Source organism: Sorex fumeus, unplaced genomic scaffold (genome assembly GCF_029834395.1).
Source record: "Sorex fumeus unplaced genomic scaffold, SorFum_2.1 ptg000123l, whole genome shotgun sequence".
Lineage (NCBI taxonomy): Eukaryota > Metazoa > Chordata > Mammalia > Eulipotyphla > Soricidae > Sorex > Sorex fumeus.
The window spans coordinates 6,221,959-6,245,898 of NW_026606180.1; the positions used below are offsets into that span (position 1 = coordinate 6,221,959).

A 23,940-nucleotide genomic window follows, 5' to 3' on the forward strand; every position below is an offset into this window, starting at 1 on the left:
CAACATGACCGACACAGGTTCGATTCCCAGCTTCCCATATGGTCCCCCAAGCACCGCCAGGAGCAATTCCTGAGTGCATGAGCCAGGAGTAACCCCTGAGCATCGCCGGGTGTGACCCAAAAAGCATAAAAAAAATAAAGTTTGCACTGACCTTAAGGCTGAGAGCAGCACAGAGGCAGCTAGGAGTTGGGCCTCTCCTGGATGCCAACCCCCTGGTGACCTCTGGGGCTGACCCCTGACCTTTGTTAGGGCAGGGAGCACGTCTGTGCTAAAGCAGGCCGGGCTCCCGCGGGAGAGAAAAGCTGTTTGCTGAGGCCATACAGGCTTCCTGATTAACATGCGGAGAGATGCAAATTGAGGTAATCTTGCTGTTTTGAAGAACTTAATTTGTTTTTTTAAAAAGATAGGGTGAAAGGCAGAAATTGCAGGGAATCATACATCGCAGAAGCTGCTTTATCTTCTTGCTCAGCAGTGAATCTAGAAGTGCTTCTGGTCGGAGCCCCACCCTCGGACAGAGGCTGTGAAGGACACTTCTGTGTTCATCAATCCTGCCGGCCTGCTTCGTCTTAAACTGCCATGCCTCAGTCTTCCTGGGATCACACACGTGTGTAGGGCTGGCCCCTTCCCTGCCGCTCCTGCAAGGGGGTCAGCCAAGCCTTGTTCCTGACTATTAATATTAGGCAGAGACACCTGGGAAAGAGAAAGCAAGACCCCAGACAGCTCCTCTTACGAGCCTCAGGGAGGACGGGGCTCGCCCTGTCCGAGGGTCTGACGGATACAGTCACAGTGATCATCATGGGCTTTTGGAGAATGTCAGTCTGAATGTGTGACGGGGGTTGATGCAGTCAGAGAGCACAGTGGGGAGGGCATTTGCCTTGCATGCGTCAACCGAGTTTGGTCTCCTGCATCCCATGTGGTCCCTTGAGCCTGCAGGAGTAAGCCCTGCGCATCACTGGGTGTGGCCAAACCCCCAAACCAAACAACAAAATAGTACACCCCCGCCCCCCCCCCGCCAAGCCTCCTTCTGCCTTGGAAAATGAGGGGGGCTCACCTGCTCGCTGAGTTTGGGAGTCGATTATTTTTCCTTTTTCTTTCAGTTTCGCTCATTTGCACAGAGGCTTTCTCCAGTGAATGTCACACTTCTGTGACTTCTCCAACTGAGCGTAATTAAGCTTCCCCTGGGGTCCTTACTGGCATCGCAGTGATTCGCCTGTGGGCCAGATTGCTTTCTCCCCTTACTGGAGCTCTGGGGGCTTCCTGTCTCTCTGTCTTTAAGAGGGAATCAGAAAAGGAGGTACAGGGCCTGGGGCACTGGCGTTGCATGCAGCCAAGCCAAGTGACCCAGGGTCACTTCTGAGCTCAGAGCGAAGAACGACCCTGACATCGCTGGCGGTGGCCCCCAGTTCCCACAAGTAAACAAAAATAGCAGGAGCAGCGGGTGGGACAGTGGCCTTGCACACGGCCCACCCAGGTTCAGTCCAAGCCAGCCAGGAATGACCCCCTGAGAGAATAGAGCCAAGAGCGAGCCCTGAGCACTGCTGGGTGCGGCCCCCAACCATCGTAGTCCCTAGCTCCGGGGTTCTTGACAGACTTGGACAAAGCTGTGGGAATGATGCCCGGCACATTCCAGGGCTCTGTGCTGTGTGCAACGAGAGCCGTTGGACGCGCCAGTTTCGCCGCTTGCCCGTCAGGGGTGGCGCTCCTGGCCTGACCGCCTGACCTGCTCCGTGCTGGCCTTCAGTTTTGCCCAGGGCTGGAGAGATTGCACGGGAGGTTAGGAGCTGCTTTGCATGTGGCCTGCTCCGGTGCCACTTACTCGCTGGTGCCACCCTGGTCCCTCATCAGTCAGCCGTGCCCTCCCACAAACGCCAAGAGCAACAAAGAAAGTGCAAGATTCAGTTTCCCCCTAATACTTGGACGCCCTTTCCTGATCTCTCGAGACCCCAGGGATTCTCCGAGGAGATAAAAATAAGAGCTTCGCTTCTGAGCGGAAGGATCGTTTAGTAGCTAAGGGCGTTCGTTCGCCTTGCACGTGGCTGCAGTTTCAAGCCTGACACCCCACACGGTCCCCCGAGCCCCGCCAGCAGTGGTTCCTGAGCACAGAGTCAGAAATAAGCCCTGAGCACTTCTGGGCTTAGAAGCGAACAAAAAGAGCTTTTCCTCTGCGTTTTGGGGCATCCGTATTGGCTTTCGGGAGCATCCGTGGATAGTCTGTTTGCTCCGGTGAGGGTGTGTGGGAAGTGAGGGGGTCATGATCACTGCCCCCAGGTGGAGCATGTGTTCTGAGTGAGTGAGTGAGTGAGAGAGTGAGTGAGACATCCCTGTCGAGTGCTCAGAGTCTTTAGGGATGACTGCGGGGTAGAAGCAGGAGTGGCTCGGGACCCCAGGAAGGGGCTGGGCTCCCCGAAGTTGGTCACTCTTCTCAGTGAGCGCTGTGTCCCTAGAAACCCATTTCATCCTCCCACGCTGGAGGTAGGCTCCTGTGGCTTACGGCACAGAGAGCGGAAGTGGTGCTCCCTCACAGCTGGGAGGGTCGGAGTCCCCAGGCGCCTAATGCGTATTTGTGGAGGTAGGTTGGGTTTGGACTGGAGCAATAGCACAGTGGGTAGGGCATTTGCCTTGCACGTGGCCGACCCAGGTTCGATTCCTCCGTACCTCTTGGAGAGCCCAGCAAACTACCAAGAGTATCCCGCCCGCTCGGCAGAGCCTGGCAAGCTCCCTGTGGCATATTCAATATGCCAAAAACAGTAACAAGTCTCCAAGTCTCACCCGGGCTCCATCTCTGGCATCCCGTCTGGTTCCCTGAGCCCCACCAGAAGGGACCCTGAGTGCAGAACCAGGAGTATGCCCTGAGTACTGTGAGGTATAGCTCAAAAACTAGAAAACAGCAAAAAAAAAAAAAAAAAAGGAATTTATTCTTCCTGGTGCTCAGGGAACTGTGGAGGGCCAGGAAGGGAATCGGGATGAGCTGCCTGTGAGAAGGTCCCATCTTGCCACCCACCCCCGCCCCATCCCATCCCCCTGCCTTTATGGGAGACACTTTCCTTCTTACTCTCTCTCTCTCCACTCTTGCTTTTTGAGTCATACCTGGGAATGCAGAGGGGTTCCTCCTGGCTCTGCACTCAAGAATTACTCCTGGAGGTGCCCAGGGGACCATATGGGAGGTTGGGAATCGAACCCGGGTCGGCTGCGTGCAAGGCAAGCGCCCTCCCTGCTGTATTATCGCTCCAGTCCCAACTCTCTCTCTCCTTTTTGGGCATCATGGTTTGCAATACAGATTCCGAGAGACTATCACATTTGGTCCTTCATCTACGTTCAGCACACATCTCCTATCCTGAGCGATCCTTCCAACCATCACTGACTTAGTGATCCCTTCTCTATCCCAGCTGCCTTCTCCCCCAGCTCATGAGACTGGCCTCCAACCCTGGAGTGATCCTCCTGGCCCTTGTCTCTTGATATTTTATATTCCACAAATGAGTGCAGTCATTCTATGTCTGTCCCTCGCTTTCTGACTCATTTCACTTAGCATGATACTGTCCATGTCCATCCACTTGTAAGCAAATTTCATGACTTCATCTTTCCTGACAGCTGCATAGTATTCCACTGTGTAGATGTACCAAAGTTTCTTTAACCGGTCATCTGTTCTCGGGCACTTGGGTTGTTTCTAGGTTCTGGCTATTGTGAACAGTGCTGCAATGAACATACAGGTGCAGATGTCATTTCTACTGGGCTTTTTTGTGCCCCAGGATATATTCCCAGAAGTGGTATTGCCGGGTCATATGGAAGCTTGATTTCTAGTGTATTTTTTGAGTAATTTCCATATTGTTTTCCAAAAAGGCTGGACCACTCGGCATTCTCACCAACAATGAAGGATAGTCCTGTTCTCCCTGCATCCACACCAACATTGGTTTTTCTTGTTCTTTTGGATGTGGGCCAGTCTCTGTGGTGTGAGGTGATATCTCATTGTTGTTTTGATCTGCATCTCCCTGATGATTTGTGACGTACAGCATTTTTTTTCACTTTTTTTTGGGGGGGTCTCACAGATGATGCACAGGGGTTACTCCTGGCTCTGCACTCAGGAATTACTCCTGGCGGTGCTCAGGGGACCATATGGGAAGCTGGGAATCGAACCTGGGTCAGCCCTGTACAAGGCAAACACCCTACCCGCTTGTGCTATCCTTCCAGCCCCTAGAGCATTTTTCATGTGCCTTTTGGCCATTTGTATTTCTTTTTTGAGGAAGTTTCTGTTCATTTTTTCTCTCCATTTTTTTTTATGTGGGAGTACTGCTATTTATTCAGCCACTGATTAGCTGATTGAATTGGGCATAAACTCCACCTTACATTTTTTTTTCATTTTTCATAATTTTATTTATTGAATCACCGTGAGAGCAGTTACAAAGCTTTCGGGTCTAAATCTCGGTCATACAATGAAACACCCGTCCCTTCACGAGTGCCCATTCTCCACCCCCAACAACCCCAGTATACCCCCCTCCCACACCCTCCCCCTACCTGTGGGGCAGATGATTTCCACATTACTCTTTCTCTACTTTGATCACATTCAATATTTTGACACCAGACCCACCATTACTATTTGTCTCCATTTTTTGATGGGGTTGGAGATTTTTTTCTTGTACAGTTCTACTAATGTCTTGTATATCCTGGATATTAACCCCTTATCAGATGGGTATTGGGTAAATATTCTTTCCTATTCTGTGGGCTCTCTGTATTTTGGCTACTTTTTCTTTTGAGGTGAAAAGCTTCTTACTTTCATGTCGTCCCATTTGTCTGTGTTTGTTTCCACTCACTTGGGAGCCTGCGGTTGTCACCGGGCCTGGGTCACTGCAGTCCTGAGCTGGCGGTGGCAGGGGTGTGTCTGTGGGGGGTGTCCAGGAAGATGAAGACTCAAGACTGCTGTCCCTGCCCCGTGCCTCAGGCCTCTCAGCTGTGAAATAGTCATGCCCAGCCTTGGGTTCTGGAGAGAGTTTTTGGGCCTCCTGTGAGTTAGAGACTTTGAAAGCAATGTGCCCACTAACGCGAACTGGGGACCACAGCACGTGGGGAGGAGTGGGCGACCCCCCGGCTGTCTGTGAGTCAGCAGAGCGAACTGAACCCCGCCACATGGAGGCCTCCAGAGTCCGGGCCTGACCTCTGCCTGCAGAGGGAAACCGGGGTCCAAGCAGTGACCCTGCCCTGAGCTTCGAGAGCGTGGAGTCAGGGTTCAGGCTGAGGCTCTGAGAATCAGCTTCCCACCGGATGGCCCAGCCCGGGGCTGGGGGTCTCTGAGGGACTCCCAGCGGGCTGGTGTGCCAGTGTCCAGGGCTGGGGGTCCTCGGGAACCGGGTGCTCTCCAGGATTCTCTGCTCACATGTCTTCTCCCCAGGATGTCGCCACCATGCAGTTCTGCGCCAACAAGCTGGACAAGAAGGATTTCTTCGGGAAGTCCGACCCCTTCTTGGTGTTCTACAGAAGCAATGAGGATGGAACGTGAGTGTCCCTGCATGTCACCCTCTTGCTGGGGTCAGGGGTCAGTGGGTCATCCTGACTTGCCAGGAGTGTGGGGCCATCTCCTGAGTGCAAGGGGGACAGAAGGTGACATGGATGGGCTGCTGAGGGGGAAAGCACAGCTCCTCCATGCTGCCCTCTGCCCCCAACACACACACACACACACACACACACACACACACTCTCTCTCTCTCTCTCTCTCTCTCTCTCAACACGGACACACATGCACTTACACACATGCATACATACTCATATACTCATACTCACAGACACACACATTCTTACACACACAGTCTCATACACACAGTTACACACTCATACAGTAATACACATGCACACATTCACAAACTCATACTCACTTTGTTATAGACTCACACATACACTCCGAGGCAGACACACACAAACAGTCACACACAAATAGACTCATACTAGACACCCATACAGACACACACACACACACACTCACATATGCCTGTTTAGTCACACAGACACACACAGATACATACACACACTCACACAGACTTACACACTCTTAGACACACAGACCCACCACATGTTCTACAGACTCATGTCCATATCTATATGGACATATGTAGTCACACACTCATCTAGTCCCATACAGACACACACACACACACACACTCACATTACTCTCACATACACTCACAGACTCACACTCACACACATTGACTCCACACACACATGCGGGCAGTGTACATAGAGGTTTTCCGACAGAGAAGGCCCTGTGGGAGGGAGGAAAGGCTGACAGCTGAGGGGAGGGGCCATGTGGGTCTCCTTTGGGGGCGCTGCTGGCCTCTAGAGCTGGCACCCAGCCCGCATACCCCGCAGAGCCACGTTCCAGGCCGGCCGTGCACACACTCGCGAGGGGGGGCCCAGAGCTGCCCCTTCCCGACCCTCCCCCCCGCTCCCGCACTCTCCCTGGGATGTGACTCCAGAGCCACTGCTCTCGGACCCCCGCGCCCACCCCCACCCCCCAACTCTGCTGCTTGGGCCGCCTGGTGCCTCCCCAGTTCCACCGAGTCACAGTGAACCAGTGTAAACAGATCACAAAACCCGAACTCCAGCGTCTCTGCAGTCTCCTCCCCCCCTTCCCTAATCCAGAAGCCGCCCACCCGCCTCCGACCCCCACACACGACACAGATGCAAATGTAGGTCAACCGTGGCCACAGAGGGGCAGGTCTGGGGGGGGGGCTGGGGCCTGGTGGGGGGCTCCCTTCCCCTCAACCGTGGTTTGCCCAGCAACACGGACACATTGACGAGGGGTCTCAGAGCAGCCCTGCGGCAGCCGGAGTCGGCAGGGAGACTCGTCAGAGACACCCACCGAGGAAGGGACGGGGTCCCGTGGGGGAGGAGCAGGAGGGAGCGGCTGGAGCGCCGGGGTGGGGGTGGGGCCGCCCGCGGGTGTGAGTGTGAGTGTGTGTGTGTGTGTGTGTGTGTGTGTGTGTGTGTGTGCACGTGAGTGCTGGCGTGCCCGTGCGGGCGTGGGCGAGTGGGGGGCGGGTGGGCACGTGAGTGTGAGTGTCGGGGAGCGGGGAGGCAGGAAGGGGGTGTCTCAGCTCCGGTGGGGGGGAAATGGATTTTTAAAACCAGAATTTCCAAAACAAGGGAAATTAGGTGTGATCATTTGCATCACAAAAAGGTTCTTTGTCTCAGCCAAGGACTCCCTGCAGGATTGCTTTAAATAATTCCCGTTGACTCGACTTGACTTGAGGGCGGGAGAGAGGAGGCCCGGAGCCGTTCTGGGCGCTCAGTGGGTGTCTGCTGGGGTCTCGCCAGCGCCGCCAGCCGGGCCGGCTGCGGGTCTGGAGGGGGCGGCCAGGCGGCCAGAGGGGCTTGGGGTTTGAGCCGAGGGCGAGCGCTGCCAGGGTGCGGGGAGGCGCGGAAGGGTGGGCGGCAGGGCAGGGCTGCGTGACTGGCAGGGAGCGGTGGGCGGCGGGGAGCGAGTGGGAGCCGCAGGGGTGGGGGGTGGAATGGCAAACGTGAGCCCCCGTCCCGCCTGGTCCTGCAGCCGGGGAGAACGTCATGACAGTGGCCTAATGGGGAGCTGGGGCGAGGAGGAGGGAGCTTGGGAGGACTCGGGCAGGGTCAGCTCAGAGGAGCCCCCGGGCGGCTGAGGATGTGGGCAGTTAAGAGGGAGAGGGGATGGGGGGCATAGAGCCCCCCGCCCCAGGCTTCCGTGCCCCCCGTCCTGCCAAACCCACCCCCCCCCCCGGACTTCTCTGAGAGCAAAGAGGTGAGGTGGAGATGGCGCTTGCCCTGCCCTGCTGCTGCTGACATTTCTCTGAGCCCAGTCGGTGGAACTTTCTGGAATGAGGGGAATGCTCTGGGTCTTGCTGCCTAGTAGGTCGCTGTTAGCCGCCCGAAGGGGGTGAGTGCTGGAACGGGGCTCATGGACTTGAGGATTCCGGTTCCTTCTTTTTTAGTTTACGGTGTCGACAGCCACGTGTGGCTCACGGCCCCGGGTGACAGAGACATTCTCTCTCTCTCTCTCTCTCTCTCTCTCTCTCTCTCTCTCTCTCTCTCTCTCTCAGAGTCAGGGACGTTTGTCACCTACCTCCCACGCCCAGGGGGGCCCAAAGCAGCCACCTTGTGACCACACGGCAGTGTGGCAGGCTGCGCTCGGGCTGACCCCTGGCCCTGTGTCCAGTGGGCACTGCTGACAGGCCCAGGGATCCTGGGGGGTGCCGGGGGATTGGAGGCGGGGGCAGCTGCGTGTAAAGCGGGTCCTGGGTGCGAGCAGAACAGCTGCTCCCACCCTCCTCTCCGGCGAGAGGGAGAGCCGGCTGGGCTGCACCCACGGTCTCGCCTCCGGGTGTTGAGGCTCCTCAGCTGTGCTCCCGAGGCAGAGGGAGTGTGGGGGGGGGGCTGCGGCTGTGCTGGGGGACGCCGCAGGAGTGGAGGGGGCAGTCCAGACAGTTGCAGCCAGGGGCTGGAGCCATAGCACAGCGGGGAGGGCGTTTGCCTTGCATGCGGCCGACCCAGGTTCGAATCCCAGCATCCCAGGGTTAATTCCTGAGTGCAGAGCCAGAAGGAACCCCTGAGCATCGCCGGGTGTGACCCAAAAAGCAAAAAAAAGAAAACCAAACAGCTGCAGCCAGAGAATACCAACCACAGGTCCCTCAGACACCAGTGTGACCCCCCCCACCGCATCCCCCCCACCCCCCAGCACAGAGAACTGCCCCCCGCCCCAGCGCAGCTCTGGGTGTGGTGCCAGATTATTATAAAACAAATACAGAAAGTTTGCCTACAAAGTCTGTGTTCTCGGAGGGGACCGAGTCCCAGGGGCCTCCCTGCTGTCCCCAACCCCCCCCCCCCCCCCACACACGTCTCTCCCTCCTGGCCTAGCTGCTGCCCAGCAGGTCCTGTCCTCCCCTGGACTGGGGGCGGTGCAGGGCTCAGGGTGGTCTCCCATATACACCTGCACACTCCAGGGGCGGGGAGGAGGGAGAGAGAGAAACACTCCAGCGCCGTGACTTGAGAACTGCCCGAGAAATGGCTCGACTGTGTGGGTGCAGGCCTGGCACTCTGAGCCTCTCCGGAGGGAGCGGGAGACCCCAGGGCGGCCCTGCCTCTGCTCGGCCCTGGCTCCCCCCTGCTCCTCCAGGGGACGCTGGCCAGGACGGACCAGCTGAGGCTGGGAGGGGCCGTGGGGACACAGGCTGGGGCCAGATGTGAGGAGCCAGTTCTGCGCTTTTGGCCGAGTGGGCTCATGGGTTCTGTCTGGCGGAGTTTCATTTCAGAGGCATCTGAGCCAAAGGGCTTCAGCTCATGGCCTTGAAATGCTCGTGAAGGCCACAGAAACCGTCCCCCGAAGAACGCACTTATCACCAGATCTTACCAGGAAACTTGGGGGTGCAGGGCACGGTGAGGGGGTCAGGGGATAAGAAGCCTCCCTCTCTCCCTCCCTCCCTCCTTCCCTCTCTCCCTCCCTCCCTCCCTCCTTCCCTCCCTCCCTCTCTCACTCCCTCCCTCCCTCCCTTCCTCCCTCCCTCTCCCTGCTCCCTCCCTCCCTTTCTCACTCCCTCCCTCCCTCCCTCCCTCCCTCCCTCTCTCTCCCTTCCTCCCTCCCTCTCCCTCCTCCCTCCCTCCCTCTCTCACTCCCTCCCTCCCTCCCTCTCCCTTCCTCCCTCCCTCTCCCTCCTCCCTCCCTCCCTCTCTCACTCCCTCCCTCCCTCCCTCTCCCTCCTCCCTCCCTCCCTCTCTCACTCCTTCCCTCCCTTCCCTCTCTCACTCCCTCCCTCCCTCCCTCTCCTTTCCTCCCTCCCTCTCCCTCCTCCCTCTCTCCCTCCCTCCCTCCTTCCCTCCCTCCCTCCTTCCTTCCTTCTTTCCTCCCTTCCTTCCTTCCTTCCCTTCCTTTCTCTCTCTCTTTCTTTCTTTCTCTCTTTCTCTTCTTCTCTCTTTTCTTTCTTTGTTCTTTTCTCTCTTTCTCTTTCTCTCTTTTCCTTCCTTTCTTCCTTTCTTGGATTTTGAGCCACATCCAGTGGTACTCAGGGCTTAGTCCTGGCTCAGTGCTCAGGGATCACTCCGGGTGGGTTCAGGGGACCATATAAGGTGCTAGGGATCAAACCCAGGTTGGCTGTGTGCAAGGCAAACACCCTACCCACTGTTCTATTGCTCTGGCCCCTAAGAACCCTTTCTCGCATGTGGCCAACTCCAGTTCATCCCTGACATCACATGGTCCCCCAGGCACCACCAGGAGTGGTCCCTGAGCATCACCAGATATGCTCCCTATCCCCCCTCCCCCCGCCAAAAAAAAGGTGAAGAAATGTGTTGCCTTTTGCCTTTCCTCGTTACCTTCCTAAGCAGGACTCAGAGCCTTCCCTGCAGTCCCGGGCCTGGCAGTGAAGCTTGGGTCAGGCCAGCATGTGGGTGGTGCTGTTCAGAGCCCTAGGGGGCGCCCCGACCACCTCAGCCCCACTCAGGGACCCAGAATTGAAGGCCTCGAAGGGCCCCCGCATTCAAGGCCCTTGGATCTGTCTCTTCCCAATTCCATTATGGAAAAGCTTTCGGTCAGCAGTTGCTGCGTGGGCCAGAGAGACAGACAGGCTCAGAGCACCTGCCTTGAACACAGCTCACCCCGGTCTGATCCCTGGCACCACATGTGTTCTCCCAGCACTGCCCCAAGTGTGACCCTCATACGAAACTGGACCAGAGCAAATTGAAAAAGAAGTTACTAAATGGGACTGGAGTGATAGTCCAGCAGGTAGGTGCCCGTCTTGGACGCAGCCAACCCAGAGTTCAGTATCCAGCATCCCAAGCGGTCCTCCGCAGACATGCAGGAGTAAGCCCTGAGCACCAGCAGGTATGGCCCCAAACCAAAACAAACCAAAAGAAAGTTACTGAAGTATCAGATATTGAGGTTTCTTTGTTACTAGGGCCAAATCAGTGATCATATGAGACACAATCCTTGTTCTCAGGCAGCTTGCATTTCAGTCACACTCCACAAAAGAAGCAGAAAAAAGCAGACTAACTGAAATTCAAACGGAGCGATAGCACAGCGGGGAGGGCATTTGCCTTGCAGGTGGCCGACCCGGGTTCAATCCCCAGCATCCCGTATAGTACCCTGAGCACCACCAGGACTAATTCCTGAGTGTAGAGGCAGGAGTAACCCCTGAGCCTCACTGGGTGTGACCCCCCCAAAAAATTAAAATTCGAATGATGAGGCCAGAGACAAAGTACAAAGGGGAGGGTGTTTGCCTTGCAAGCATCTGACCCGGGTTTGACCCCTGGCCATCCCATATGGCCCCCTGAGCACCACTAGGAGTAATTCCTGTGCAGAGCCAGGAGTAACCCCTGAGCATCACAAAGTGTGGACCCAAAAACAAGACAAACCCCCCCCCCCCAAAAAAAAATTCCAAACAAAACATTCAGATGGTGGTGGGTGGAATGGAAAAAAAGAAGGAAGAATGAGAAGTCTGGGACTACCAGGGTCAGGATGGAAGTGGTTCATTTCAGATCGGGTGCTGAGGGGAGGAACTCTGACGGAGGAGGGCACGAGGGATGAGATGCGAGGGCAGGCTTGCGGGAGAAGATGCCAGCAGCCCAGGGCATGCAAGCCTGATGCCACCGACAAATGCCCAGGCCTCCCAGCCCCTGGCATCCATCCTGCCGTGGGTCACCGTGGAAAGATTTCTGGGTTTCTGGGTGAGGAAGGCGACCAGAGGGGTGGGACTTGCCGAAGGCCTTGTGGTGAGGGGGTCAGGAGTGGAGCCTCTGACTTCCGCCATCACCAGGAAGCAGCTGGACTTGGCTCAGATGCCCCTCGAAGGGCCCGGCGGGCCTCTGCGGGCCGCTCTTCCCTGACACAGGCTCCTCTCTCTCTCCCCAGCTTCACCATCTGCCACAAGACCGAGGTCATGAAGAACACGCTCAATCCCGTGTGGCAGACCTTCTCCATCCCTGTGCGCGCCCTCTGCAACGGGGACTATGATCGGTGAGACGAACACGTCCCTCCGGGGCGCGAGGCGGGGGTCAGTCGTGGGGGCCCCGGGGTGCCTGCCGCCTGCCCCCTGCTCCGCCCGTCCATCCGTCCTCCCATCCTGCACCCCAGGTGGCTGTGCCCCCGTCCATTCACTTCTTCCCTGCTGGGTTGGAAAATCCAGTCTATCCCCAAGCGCCACCCCCTGCTGGCACTGCCCCCAGCTACGTCAGGGGGAGCCTGGGGTCTGCCCGGCACGGAGTCTTCTCAGGGGCTCACAGTGGTGCCCAACAAATCCAGCATCTAGTCCTACGAGCTCCCCTGAGTCTGGGGATGGTGGATGTGAGCAGGCTCCCTGGGGAGAGGGGGGTGGGCACCGCGGTGGGCAGAGAGAGACAGATGCGAGCCTCTGCAGCTCCAGCGCCAAGCTTGTCTGCGACTGCCCTCGGGAGAGGCGTCAGAACCCCAGACGACGGGGGTGAGGTGGGGGGTGAAGGGGGCACAGAAGCCGAGGGCAGGAGACAAGACAGGGAGAGGAAGGTGTACTGGCCAGGCCATGGGGTCTGGAGCTGGGGACCCGCGTGGACAGCAGACGGCTTGCTCCGGATCCCCTTCACAGCACACCGAACAACCGTCCAGTGATCAGGGCCAGAGGGAGCACGTCTGGCCGGGTGCAGGCCTGGCCCGTGTGAGGTCCTGAGTTTGGGCCCTAGTGTGGATGGCTCCTGGGCACCGCGACCCCTGCCCAGCCCGGAGAGTGGCCCCTGTACAAGCAGATATCCTGGGGCCCCAGGACAGTGGGGAGGGAGCTGGGCTGGCCCGCGGCCGGCCCGGATTAGAGCCCTAGCACCCCATATGGTCCCCTGAGCACTACCAGGAGTAATTCCTGGGTGCAGAGCCAGGAGCAATGCCGGGTGGGGCCCAAAGCCAATGAATAGATATTTGTTTGGGAAGATAGTTCGGGGGTCAGGGGTCAAGGGACACATGTGTTTTTACTTGGCATCACAGGGTCAAGTCCTGTGGGTTGACCTTCATGGTTCCCGGCACCACCAGGTCTGGCCCCTGAGGTTTATGGGGCGTGGTGGGCCCTTGTCCTCTGAGCACTGCTCGTGAGCCCTGGCCCAAGGGGTGTTTGTTGTTTGAAAATGGGTTGTGAGGGTGGCCGCGCCCAGGAGAGGGGACGCATCTTGGCCACCCGGAGGGTGAGACAGTAATGGTCCCTGCAGGGGAACTGGACAGAGGCCAGGTGGGCTCATGGGGTAGGAGCAGGCGAGAAGAGATGTCCAGGAGGCCGGCCGGGAGGGGACAGCCCGTGAGGAGCCCCGAGCTGGGCCTGATGGTCAGGGACAGGTGAGGCACGCAGATGCCTGACCCCGTTGGGCCCCCCTGCTTTACACAGACCGGCGCTTTTTGTTTGGTTAGTTGTCAGTGTTTGGGCCCGACCTGGTGGCGCTCAGGGCTGACTCCTGGCTCTGTGCTCAGAGATCACTGCTGGTGGGACTCGATGGAGCATGTGGGATGCTGGGGAGCAAGTCCGGACCAGCCAGGGGCCAGGCAGGCAGACCCAGACTTTCTGTTGGGGTCACACGGGCAGTCTTCCTGGGGTCCCACGGGGGCCGCGTGGGGCAGGCGTGGGTGGGGCTCGGGGTCCCACACGCCAGGCCTTCCCTTACGAGCTACGTCTCCAGCCCCGACAGAGTCATTCTGGAAGTTTCCATTTCGCACGTGCCCCAGGAGTGGGGGTCAGTGGTGCACCCCCGTAGCATGGGGAGAGGGAGGATCTGTACCCTACTGGGATAAGGAGGAAGCCCACTCTCCTCCTTGGGGTCACCTGGGACTGTCCCTCTGGTTTGGGGTTCCCCTGTCTGCCGGGCTGCAACCCACCAAGGTTAAGCCCGTGGGTGAAGCTGGAATGGGCTTCAGGTCAGCAGTGGCCGGCGGAGGGGACAGGACCACACCCCCCCAAGGGCTGTCTGGTGACGCTGTCCCTGCAGGGAGGAGGTGGGGGTGGGGCCCCCCATCGCCAGCACCTCACCCTTCAGTGGTCCCTGATGAGGCCTAAGGGAGCCTCATCCTCACACACATTGCTGAGCTCAGAAGGGGTATCCGGGAGGCCTCCCAGACCCTGTCAGCCCCCAGCCCCAGATGCCTACGGAGGCTGCCTCAGTGGGGCTGGCCGTGTGCCCAGGGAAACCTGTGCTCTTCCCTCTGCGGCCAGTGCCGCACTCCACCCCTGATGTCCAGGGAGCCCCCATGCACACACTGGCTGCTGGACCCAGGGCTTGGCATCCCTGGTGAGCAGCTGTTGACGTTGGGCAGACTCCGGGTCTCCCTCTTGCTCTGTGGCCGAGGCCCGTTCTCCCCGCGGCCCTGGGCCTGTGTGAACACCTGGCCGCTGCCTCCGTCCTGTTCTGGAAGCCAAGGGTCCAGCAGAAAACTGAACAGATGGCCCCCGGCAGCATGCAGCCACATCTCGGTGGGCACAGCACTGCTGTGGGCCGGGCCTGGGAGGGGAGGCCCGGCTGTCCAGACAGGGGCTGCACACGCCCAGGCCACTGTGTCAGTGGTGGATGCCCGGTTCCCACAGCACCTCCAGGATGGGCAGAATCACTCCCCTTTTTAGTTTGCTTGAGGTGTTTGGGCCACACCCTGCTGTGCTCGGGGCTTGCGCCTGGCTCTGTGCTCAGGGATCACTCCTGGCAGGCTCGGAGACCAGAGGTGGTATGGAGGATTGAGCTCAATTGGCCACGCGCAAGGCAAATGTCTTAACCACTCTGTGCCTCTCTCGGACCCTTTGAATTAGTGTTTGTATGTTTTGGGGGCTGGAGCGATAGCACAGCGGGTAGGGCATTTGCCTTGTACGCAGCCAACCTGGGTTCGATTCCTCCGCCCCTCTCAGAGAGCCCGGCAAGCTACCGAGAATATCTCGCCTGCACGGCAAAGTCTGGCAAGCTCCCCGTGACGTATTCGATATGCCAAAACCAGTAACAACAAGTCTCATAATTTGTTGTGAGATGTTACTGGTGCCCACTCGAGCGAATCGATGAACAATGGGAGGACAGTGCTACAGTGCATGTTTTGGGGGCAGATGCCAAGAATTGGAGTTCCTGGGTCAAGTGAAAGTTACTCTTACTCTTTTTTTTTTTTTTTTTTTTTTTTTTGCTTTTTGGGTCACACCTGGCCATGCACAGGGGTTACTCCTGGCTCTGCACTCAGGAATTATTCCTGGCGGTGCTCAGGGGACCATATGGGATGCTGGGAATCGAACCCGGGTTGGCTGCATGCAAGGCAAACGCCCTACCTGCTGTGCTATCGCTCCAGCCACTACTCTTACTCTTAGAGAAACTCCCAGACTGCTCCCTTTGAGGCTGATCCAGATGACACTCCACCAACCAGGGTGGGTTACTCCCGACACTGGTAGTTTCTGGTCTTTTTTATGGGGGTCACCCTTGACAGTGCTCAGGGCTTACTCCTGGCTCTGCTGAGGGGACCATATGGGTTCCGGAGAGGGAGCTGAGGCCACCCGCATGTACAATAGGTGCCTTGGGCCCCTGTGCTGTTGCTCGACCCTATCTGCTCCCTTTAGATGAGTGACTGGTCGCAGGGGTGAGGCTAGAGCACGGCTGGGGCCGCCTCACTGCTCCTGTGGCCCTGTCAGTACCCCCCCTCACCCCCTCCCTGGGCAGAGTCTGAGTTCGGGGTGAGTTTTGTTTCGTGGGCAGACCTCATTGTCCCATGACCAGGGGTCCTTTCTCCCGAGTGTGACCTCCCCCGCCCAAAGTCACAGCGAGTTTGATGGGAGCCTGGGAACTAAAGCCTGCGGCCCTCAGGGCGCATGGGACAGCCTGCTGGGGATGCCCAGTGAGAAGAGTTGTCCAGAGAGTGGCCAAGTCCCGTTTCTGCCATGCCTTCCCGGTCTCTGGCTCCCAGAGGGAACATTACAGCCTCAAGACCAACAGCGCCCTGGCTGCGGGGCCACCTCTGAGGTGGACCTCAGCTGCCAAGTTCAGAGCCTTGAAGAGCTTTTAATCTGCCCCATCCCACGCTGCAGCCCAGGCCAGTGGAGTCTGGCTCCCGGTCTGGGGCGAGGCAAGGCCCCGAGGGTCGTTCACAGTCTCCTGGCGGCCCATGGGCCACTAAGTTTAGGGATGGGGATGAGTGTTCTCTTCTGGAGTGGTCAGCAGCTCTGTGATGGGACGGAACTAGGGTCAGATGCGTGCAGGGTGAGCGCCACCCACTGCCCTCTCTCCCTGGCCCTGTATATAGTAGTATTTCCACGTTCCCAATGCTGAGGTCTGTTTGCATCAGAAAGTACAGGTAGTTCATTGGCATCGCATGTGGTTCCCCGAGAACTGCTGGGAGTCATCCCTGAGCACAGAGCCGGGAGTATTCCCTGAACACTGCTGGGTGTGGCCCAACACACACACACACACACACACACACACACACACACACACACACATATGGCTGGTGAGAGAGATAGGTTGGAGCAATAGCACAGCGGGTAGGGCGTTTGCCTTGCACGCAGCTGTCCTGGCCGACCCAGGTTCAATTCCTCCGCCCCTCTTGGAGAGCCAGGCAAGCTACCGAGAGTATCTTGCCCGCGCGGTAAAGCCTGGCAAGCTACTCGTGACATATTCGATATGTCAATATGTCATATCACAAGTCACAAGTGTCACAATGGAGACGTTGCTGGGCCCACTCGAGCAAATCGATGAACAACGGGAGGACAGTGACAGTGAGAGAGATTGGATAGTGATTCAAGTTCAGGCTCTGGGCACAGAGCCGGGAGCTCTCCCTGATGACCACTGGGTATGGCTCAAGTCCTCATCCCCGGCCTAGCACGTAAGTGCCCAGTGCTTGGGGTTCTGCGGGCGGTGGCTGTGGCTAGACTGGGTCAGTCTCCTTCAGGACTGTGGCCGGGCACCCCTTGCTGGGGAGGAGCAGGCAGCAGCGTGGCCAGACCCCACCTGTTCTGTGACCCTAGGCAAGTCCCTTAGGACTCAACCTCCAACCCATTTCCTGCACACTGTTCAGGGAAGTCTTTAAATTTTTTTTTTTTCAGTAGATTCCTGGGCTGTGCCCAAGGCCGAGAGCAATCTGGAAAGCTCCCTGGCAGTGAGCAGGCAGCTAGGCTCAGACTGATGTTGGTGTGTCATTCTCAGGGGCCCCGAGTGGCAGTCCCCAGGTACAGGGGACTTGATTTGGGCATCCCCAAATCAAGGCAGTTTCATGGGGGAAGATCCCAAGGGCAGTGAACTGATGAGGTGGAGGGAGGGAGGAAGCCTCTGACAGACTTCCTGTGCTCAGTGGGTATTCACTCTCTTTTAAAAATGATGGTTCTAGGGCTGGAGTGATAGCACAGCGGGTAGTGTTTGCCTTGCACGTGGCTGACCCAGGTTTAATCCCCAGCATCCCATGTGGTGATCCTAGCACTGCCAGCAGTAATTCCTGAGTGCAGAGCCAGGAGTAACCCCTGAGCATCGCTGGGTGTGACCCAAAAAGAAAAATATCAATAAATAAAATAATGGTTTGCAGGATCAGAGTGATGGTACCGCAGGTAGGGTACTTGCCTTGCACTTGGCCGACCTGGTTTGATCTCAGGCATTTTATATGATCCCCAGAGCACTTCAGGAGTGATCCCTGAGTGCAGAGCCAGGAGTCAGCCCTGAGCACTGCTCCAGGTGGCTCCCAACCCAACAACAATTAATAATTAACAATAAGCAAAATAAAATAGTGGTTTGGAACTCGAGGTTAAGGCTCTTGCCTGGTATGAGCCTGAACCGATGCTTAAATTCTTCTAAAGGCTACAGAGGTGAACAGGGACATGGCGGAGGCGCTGGTGTAGCCTTGGAACCCCCACTGCGATGTGTTATGGGCCCCCAGCACTGCCAGGAGTCCCTGGGTGTGACCCCCAACAGAAAACAAAAAAAAATGAGCCGATGGCTGGGAGCAGGGTCAGGGACGGTGCTGGGATCCAGGAGTCCCGGGACCACCCTTCCCTCCCCGGAATAAACGATGGTTTGGGGCTCCTGCAGGTGGAGGTAACACCGGTGGGGGCCTATCCCGCTGCAGCCCCGCTGAAGGGGCTAGATCTGAACGGAAAGGGGGTCTTTGGGGGCTTCCCCAGACCTGGACCAGTCTGCCCATCTGCGGGGACACAACAGTCTGCTTGCTCTGCCCGGGGGCCCCCCCCCCCCCCAGGCCAACTCCCCCAGTCCCAGGGCTGGGTAGGGGGCGGTCCCGGATGGGTCTCCCGCGCCGCGCCGGGCATCCCTGGAGGCTGCCCGAGTCCTCCCACCAACTCTGGGCCCGCCTGTTGCCATGGAAACGGCTAAAAATAAACCCGGGCTCCCGAAGCCCAGCCTGGTGCAGGAGTCAAAACAAACGGATTCAAGCCGCCAGGCTAAAATGCTAAGATAATTACACGGGAGGAAGTGACCTCCACCCCTGCCCCCAGGGCTCCCCCTCAGCCCTCCTGCCACCACGCCCCACCTCCAAGTTCCTCCAAGGGGACCTGAACTCCCCGTGGCCACGGAGATGGTGGGGTGAAATGGGACTGTTACCCACCTGCCCTGAGCGCCCCCTCCCCAATTCTACATGGAGCCACTCGTCCCCCTTGAGTCCCAGGGCCGTTGCTCTGGGCCTCGGGTCCATGTCCGCCCAGGACCCGGAGCCCAGCCAGTGTTCCCTGCCCCACTCTGGCCACAGCCCTGTGCGTGGGGTCTCACCCACACTCCCACGGGCCTTTTGCTTTGCAGGACCATCAAAGTGGAGGTGTACGACTGGGATCGGGACGGCAGGTAAGCAGGGGCGGGCCCCAGCTGGGCACCCCAGCCCCCAGCCCCACCAAGTACCGGGACCTCCCTGCAGGGGCCCGAGGCCTCCTGCCCACCATCCAGTGGCTCAGCCGGCAGCCCTCCTGCCCTGGGATGGAGACGCAGACCCCAGCTGGAGCACCGCTGTGGACTGTGGACGCGGCTCAGGGAGGCCTGCAGGGCCCCTCACCGAGGCCAGGGGCTGCCTGGAGCCTTTAGGGCCGCCCCCACCCCCAGGGTCTGCTCGAAGGGAGGCAGTGTCATCAGGGGGCGACAGAAGGGTGCCCGATGCACTGGGGTGCTTGGGAGCCTGGCTGGGGGAGGGCAGCCGGTAACCCCGAGAACATGCTTGGCCTTCATAAATGAGAGAACGGCTCCCCCGCCTGCCTGCAGAACCAAGTCCAGGCGTGTCCACTTGAGCCCTTAGGCCCTGGTCTGTGGGCGCCCCCCAGCAGGAGGGTGGGTGTTGCGCTTCCTTCCATGAGGCCTGTGTTGGGCAGACGCCCTCCGCTGAGGAGCTTGCCAGGCTCTGTCGTGTGGGTGCCTGGAGATGCAGTGTCCCCTAGCCGCACACCCTCTGGTGCTCACCGAGCCCTCCTTCAGGGCGATCAGTTCTGCGGGTCACCTGCATCTGCCCCCAGGGCCTGCCCCCTGTAGGAAACTTTCTCAGACCCGCCCTCAGGGAGCTCCGAACAGATTGTCAAGGTAAAGTGGGAGCTCAAAGAAGGACACAGCCAGGGGGCACCAGCAGGACCTGGCCAAGCACTGGCCAGCACGTCCCCTCCAGGGGCAAGGGCAGTTCTGTGGCAGATGTTCACACACAAAGCCACTGGGCCGAGCCCCACCCCGCAGTGCAGGACCCCTGGGCCTGGGTCCCGTACCCGGTATTGGGGATGCTCCAGAGTCAGTGGCCATCAGCGGCCTCTCCCCTGCACCCCCCCACCCCAGCTGTCCATCTCCCAAGTGTGCTTCCATGCGCAGGTGAGCTGTTTACCTCTCAAGACTTCTGGGGGACAGCGAGGGTACAAGAACGTTTTCCGGCCTGACACAGTGCCCCACCCATCCTGACACAGTGACCCATGTCACCGAACCCTTCTCATACCCCCTTCACGTTCAGGGTTCCAGGTGGCTCCCCCTCCCACCCCCATGCCCCCCCCATGCCCTTCCTTACTTGGAGTGGTCCACAGGTCAGTGGGCCCCTGCACCCAGGCCTCTCTCTGTTGGTGGTGGCTGGTTTCTTTTTTCTTTTCACTTTATTTAAACTACTGTCACCGTAAAACTGTCATCCCATTGTTCATCAGTTTACTCGAGCGGGCGCCAGTAACGTTCTCCATTCGTCCCAGTCCTGAGATTTTAGCCGCCTCTCCTTACTCGTCTTTCCCAATGTATTAGAGGCTCTTTCAGGGTCAGGGGAATGAGACCTGTTATAGTTACTGGTTTTGGCATATCGAATATGCCACAGGGAGCTTGCCAGGCTCTGTCGTGTGGGTGGGATACTCTTGGTAGATTGCCGGGCTCTCATATATATATGAGATATATCTATATACCTATATCTATATATCTATATCTATATCTATATATATATGAGAGCAGTGGTCTCATATATATATATATATATATATATTTCCCTCTATGATTTGTTGCCTACTGTCTGAACCCCATCAAATATGCTCGGGGGACCATATGGGATTCTGGGAATCGAACCCAGGTGGGCTGCATGCAAAGCAAATGCCCTACCTGCTGTGCTATTGCTCCAGCCTATATATGTGCGTGTGTGTGTGCGCGTGTGTGTTTGTGTGTGTATTTCCCTCTATGATTTGTTGCCTACTGTCTGAACCCCATCAAATATGGTGTGGTAATTATGGAAAGTGGGTAGGGAGTGTCTTATTTAAACTACAAAGTTGTTAAAATACAAAGTTGTTCACGATGGTTTGTTCCAGGCATTCAGTATTCCAGCCCCAATGCCGCCACCACCACCACCACCGTCACCTTCCCTCCACCATTATCCCCATTTCCCAGCAATCCCCCCCCCCCCAGCCTACCCTGTAGCAGGCCCAGATCATTTTTTTTTATGCTCTTACTACTAAATGGCAGGAGCGATAGCACAGCGGTAGGGCGTTTGCCTTGCATGCAGCTGACCCAGCCAACTCAGGTTCGATTCCTCTGCCCCTCTCGGAGAGCCCAGCAAGCTACCAAAAGCATCTCACCCGCACGGCAAAGCCTGGCAAGCTCCCTGTGACGCATTCGATATGCCAAACACAGTAACAAGTGTCACAATGGAGACGTTGCTGGGCCCGCTCGAGCAAATCGATGAACAACGGGAGGACAGTGACAGTGACAGTGACTGAATGGCTAATGAAATGACCCGAAAATATTTCAGTAAAAGAAAGTTTGTGAGCACGGTTGCATCTCACCACAGGGCACCGAGTCCCTGCATCCCTGTCGGAGGGTCACTTGCGGTGGCTGGATTAGTGTCTTCGTTCGCCAACTCCCTCACACTCTGCTGGCCCCTCCTGGGGTGTTGGTGCTGTGCAGTTGGAGATGAGCGTCTGTGCCATCAGCAGGTGTCTTGGTCCCTGGGACCCTGAGCCTGCCCCGACCGCAGAAGCAGGAACCAGGCCGGGCGGGAGGCGCGGGGCAGCAGGAATGCAGCCAGGGCTCTTCTCTTGCAGCCACGACTTCATCGGGGAGTTCACCACCAGCTACCGGGAGCTGGCCCGCGGGCAGAGCCAGTTCAACATCTATGAGGTGAGGCCGCCGGGCACCAGACGGCGCGTGATCCCACTGTCCCGTGTGCCAGGCTCTGCCGGCTGTTGTCTGTCTTGGGCGGGTGTGACTGTCCCGTGAGGAGATGGAACTTGGAGATGTCAGGAGCCACCTCCATAGAAGTGACGGAGTGAGATAAACTCGTGTATCCACCCCAGGGCACCGAGTCACAGTGCTCACCCACTCTACCCAGCACCTCCGACGGGGTAGATAGGGGATGCTGCGGGGGGGGGTGGCAGGAGACCTGTGGAAGCAGAGTTGTACAACGGTAAGGTGCTTGCCTTGCGTGCAGCCAAATGTGATCACGGGGGCAAGCTACATAGGCTGCGCCGACCACTGCCAGCAGTGACCCCCTGAGCACAGAGCCAGGAGGAAGCACTGAGCACCACTGGACGTGGCCCCAGTGACAGAAAGCCCCAGAGATCTGGTGTCGGCTGGGGGAGATGGCGCAGAGGGCCAGAGTGTCCAGGGCGTGTCCAGGGCCCGGTTGGATCCCTGACTCCACAGGATGTGGCCCCCACACAAACCAACGAGCTAACTGAAATAACAGATCCTGGGGCTGCAGAAACACCAGAGTGGGTTGCGTGCCCGCCTTGCATGTTGGGCCGATGAGTTTGAGCCCTGGACTCCCATGTGGTTCCCCGAGCACCACCCGGAAAACTCCTGAGTGCAGAGCCAGGAGTAGCCCCTGAGCATCGCTGGGTGTGGCCCCCAAGCCAGAAACCAACCAACCAAAGCCCCAGGTTGACCTTGTGCCTGCCGTCACGCAGTTGCTGGTGACTAGCACATCCCCACAAGAAAGGCACCAGGACAGCAGGAAGGGGACATTGTCGTCTTGGTTTCTGTTGTAGGCTGCGCCCAGCTGTGCCCGAGGCTCCGTCCCGGTGGTGCTCAGGGAACCATGCCCAGCCTGGAGCTGGCTCCACTTCCCCCAGCTTGGTCTGGGGGCCCTGCGTTTGCTCCCCAAGGGAGGCCTGTCTCCTGTCTAGCCTGGCCTCAGGTGGCCTCCCCTGCTCTCGGGGCCCACCTTTCCACCCTGGGGACCGGCCCCCTGTCCTGATTCCACCACTAAGCAGCCCCTGGTCACAGCGGGAATCGAGGCCATGCACTGGGGATTCCAGACAACAGTTCTGGCACCAGGAGTGTACTGCCAGGCAGGCTTCTGGAACCATCTGTGGGTGCCTGTGTGCAGCACGTTGACTTCCTGAGTCCCTCCCCCCCCCCCCCACACACCCCAGCTTCAGGCAGAGGTTCAGCCTGGGAGGGGCCTGATTCCTCTGGGCCTCTGCGCCGGCCACGTCCTCACCCTGTCCTTGAGGCGGAGGGCCGGCAGGCTGGCAGCCCTGTCTGGTGCCCCCCTCCCACACTGTCCTGGGTCCCTGGATTATAGATCCACACCCCAAGTTGAGTGAGGCTGTTGTAAAGGGGCTTTGATGCTCACAGGAAGTCGCTTTGATTCTGCTTCTACAAAGGGAGGCGCTCTCTTGGCCCCCCACCCCCACCCCCAGCGGGCTCAGCCTTGGTCTGGCATTTAGGAGGCTTTCGGGGGGGAGGGGGGAAGCAGTCAGGCCTCTAGGATGTCGTTTCTCACGGTGTTTGAGGGGCCAGGGAGAGAACAGGAGTGGGGTCCTAACGGAAGCAGTGGCAGGGCGTGGAGGGGTCTTCTCTCCCCCAGGCCGTTGGGCAGAGAAGGCACAAACTCACAGCCCTGTGTCTGGACGGGTCCCTGGGGCTGTCTTATGCCCTGACATCACCCTAGGTGCTGGTTATTTCGCAGACACCCCCCCCACGGGACCCCTCCTGCCAACCCTGTGTCCATGCCATCTCATCACTGTGGACCCTGCCACCTGAGGGGAGGGGGTAGACCTCCTGCCTGTCCCCTACCTCTGCATCCCCAACCCTTGTGCCACCCGAATATGCCCACATTTCTTTTTTCTTTTGGGCCATGCCCAGTGATGCTCAGGCGTTACTCCTGGCTCTGCACTGTTATCACTGTAGCCCTGTCCTCCCGTTGTTCATCGATTTGCTCAAGCGGGCCCAGTAACGTCTCCATCGTGAGACTTGTTGTTACTGTGTCTGGCATACCGAGTATGTCACGGGGAGCTTGCCAGGCTCTGCCGTGCGGGCGAGATATTCTCGGTCGCTTGCCGGGCTCTCCGAGAGGGCCGGAGGAATCGAACCCGGCTCGGGCGGGCTGGCTGCGCGCAAGACAAATGCCCTACCACTGTGCTATCAGCTCTGCACTAAGGAATCACTCCTGGCAGTGCTCGGGGGACCATATGGGATGATGGGAATCGAACCTGGGTCAGCCGCATGCAAGGCAAAAGCCCTCCCCACTGTGCTATCACTCCGGCCCCAGCTCCCGCATGTCTTCCCTTCAGCTCTGGGCACTGCCACTGTGGCATCTCCCCTGGG

General features: G+C 58.2%; 1 protein-coding gene across 2 annotated transcripts in view; it reads left to right on the forward strand.

Annotated features, from left to right (window-relative positions):
* The window catches only part of CPNE5 (copine 5), a 94,165-nt gene that overhangs the window by 55,349 nt on the left and 14,876 nt on the right, over positions 1-23,940 (forward strand). For both annotated transcript variants that reach the window (XM_056137303.1, XM_056137304.1), the window contains 4 exons: positions 5,381-5,484; positions 11,852-11,956; positions 18,703-18,744; positions 21,432-21,507. In XM_056137303.1, the coding sequence (XP_055993278.1) occupies positions 5,381-5,484; positions 11,852-11,956; positions 18,703-18,744; positions 21,432-21,507 (327 nt within the window). The remainder of the gene's footprint in view (positions 1-5,380; positions 5,485-11,851; positions 11,957-18,702; positions 18,745-21,431; positions 21,508-23,940) is intronic.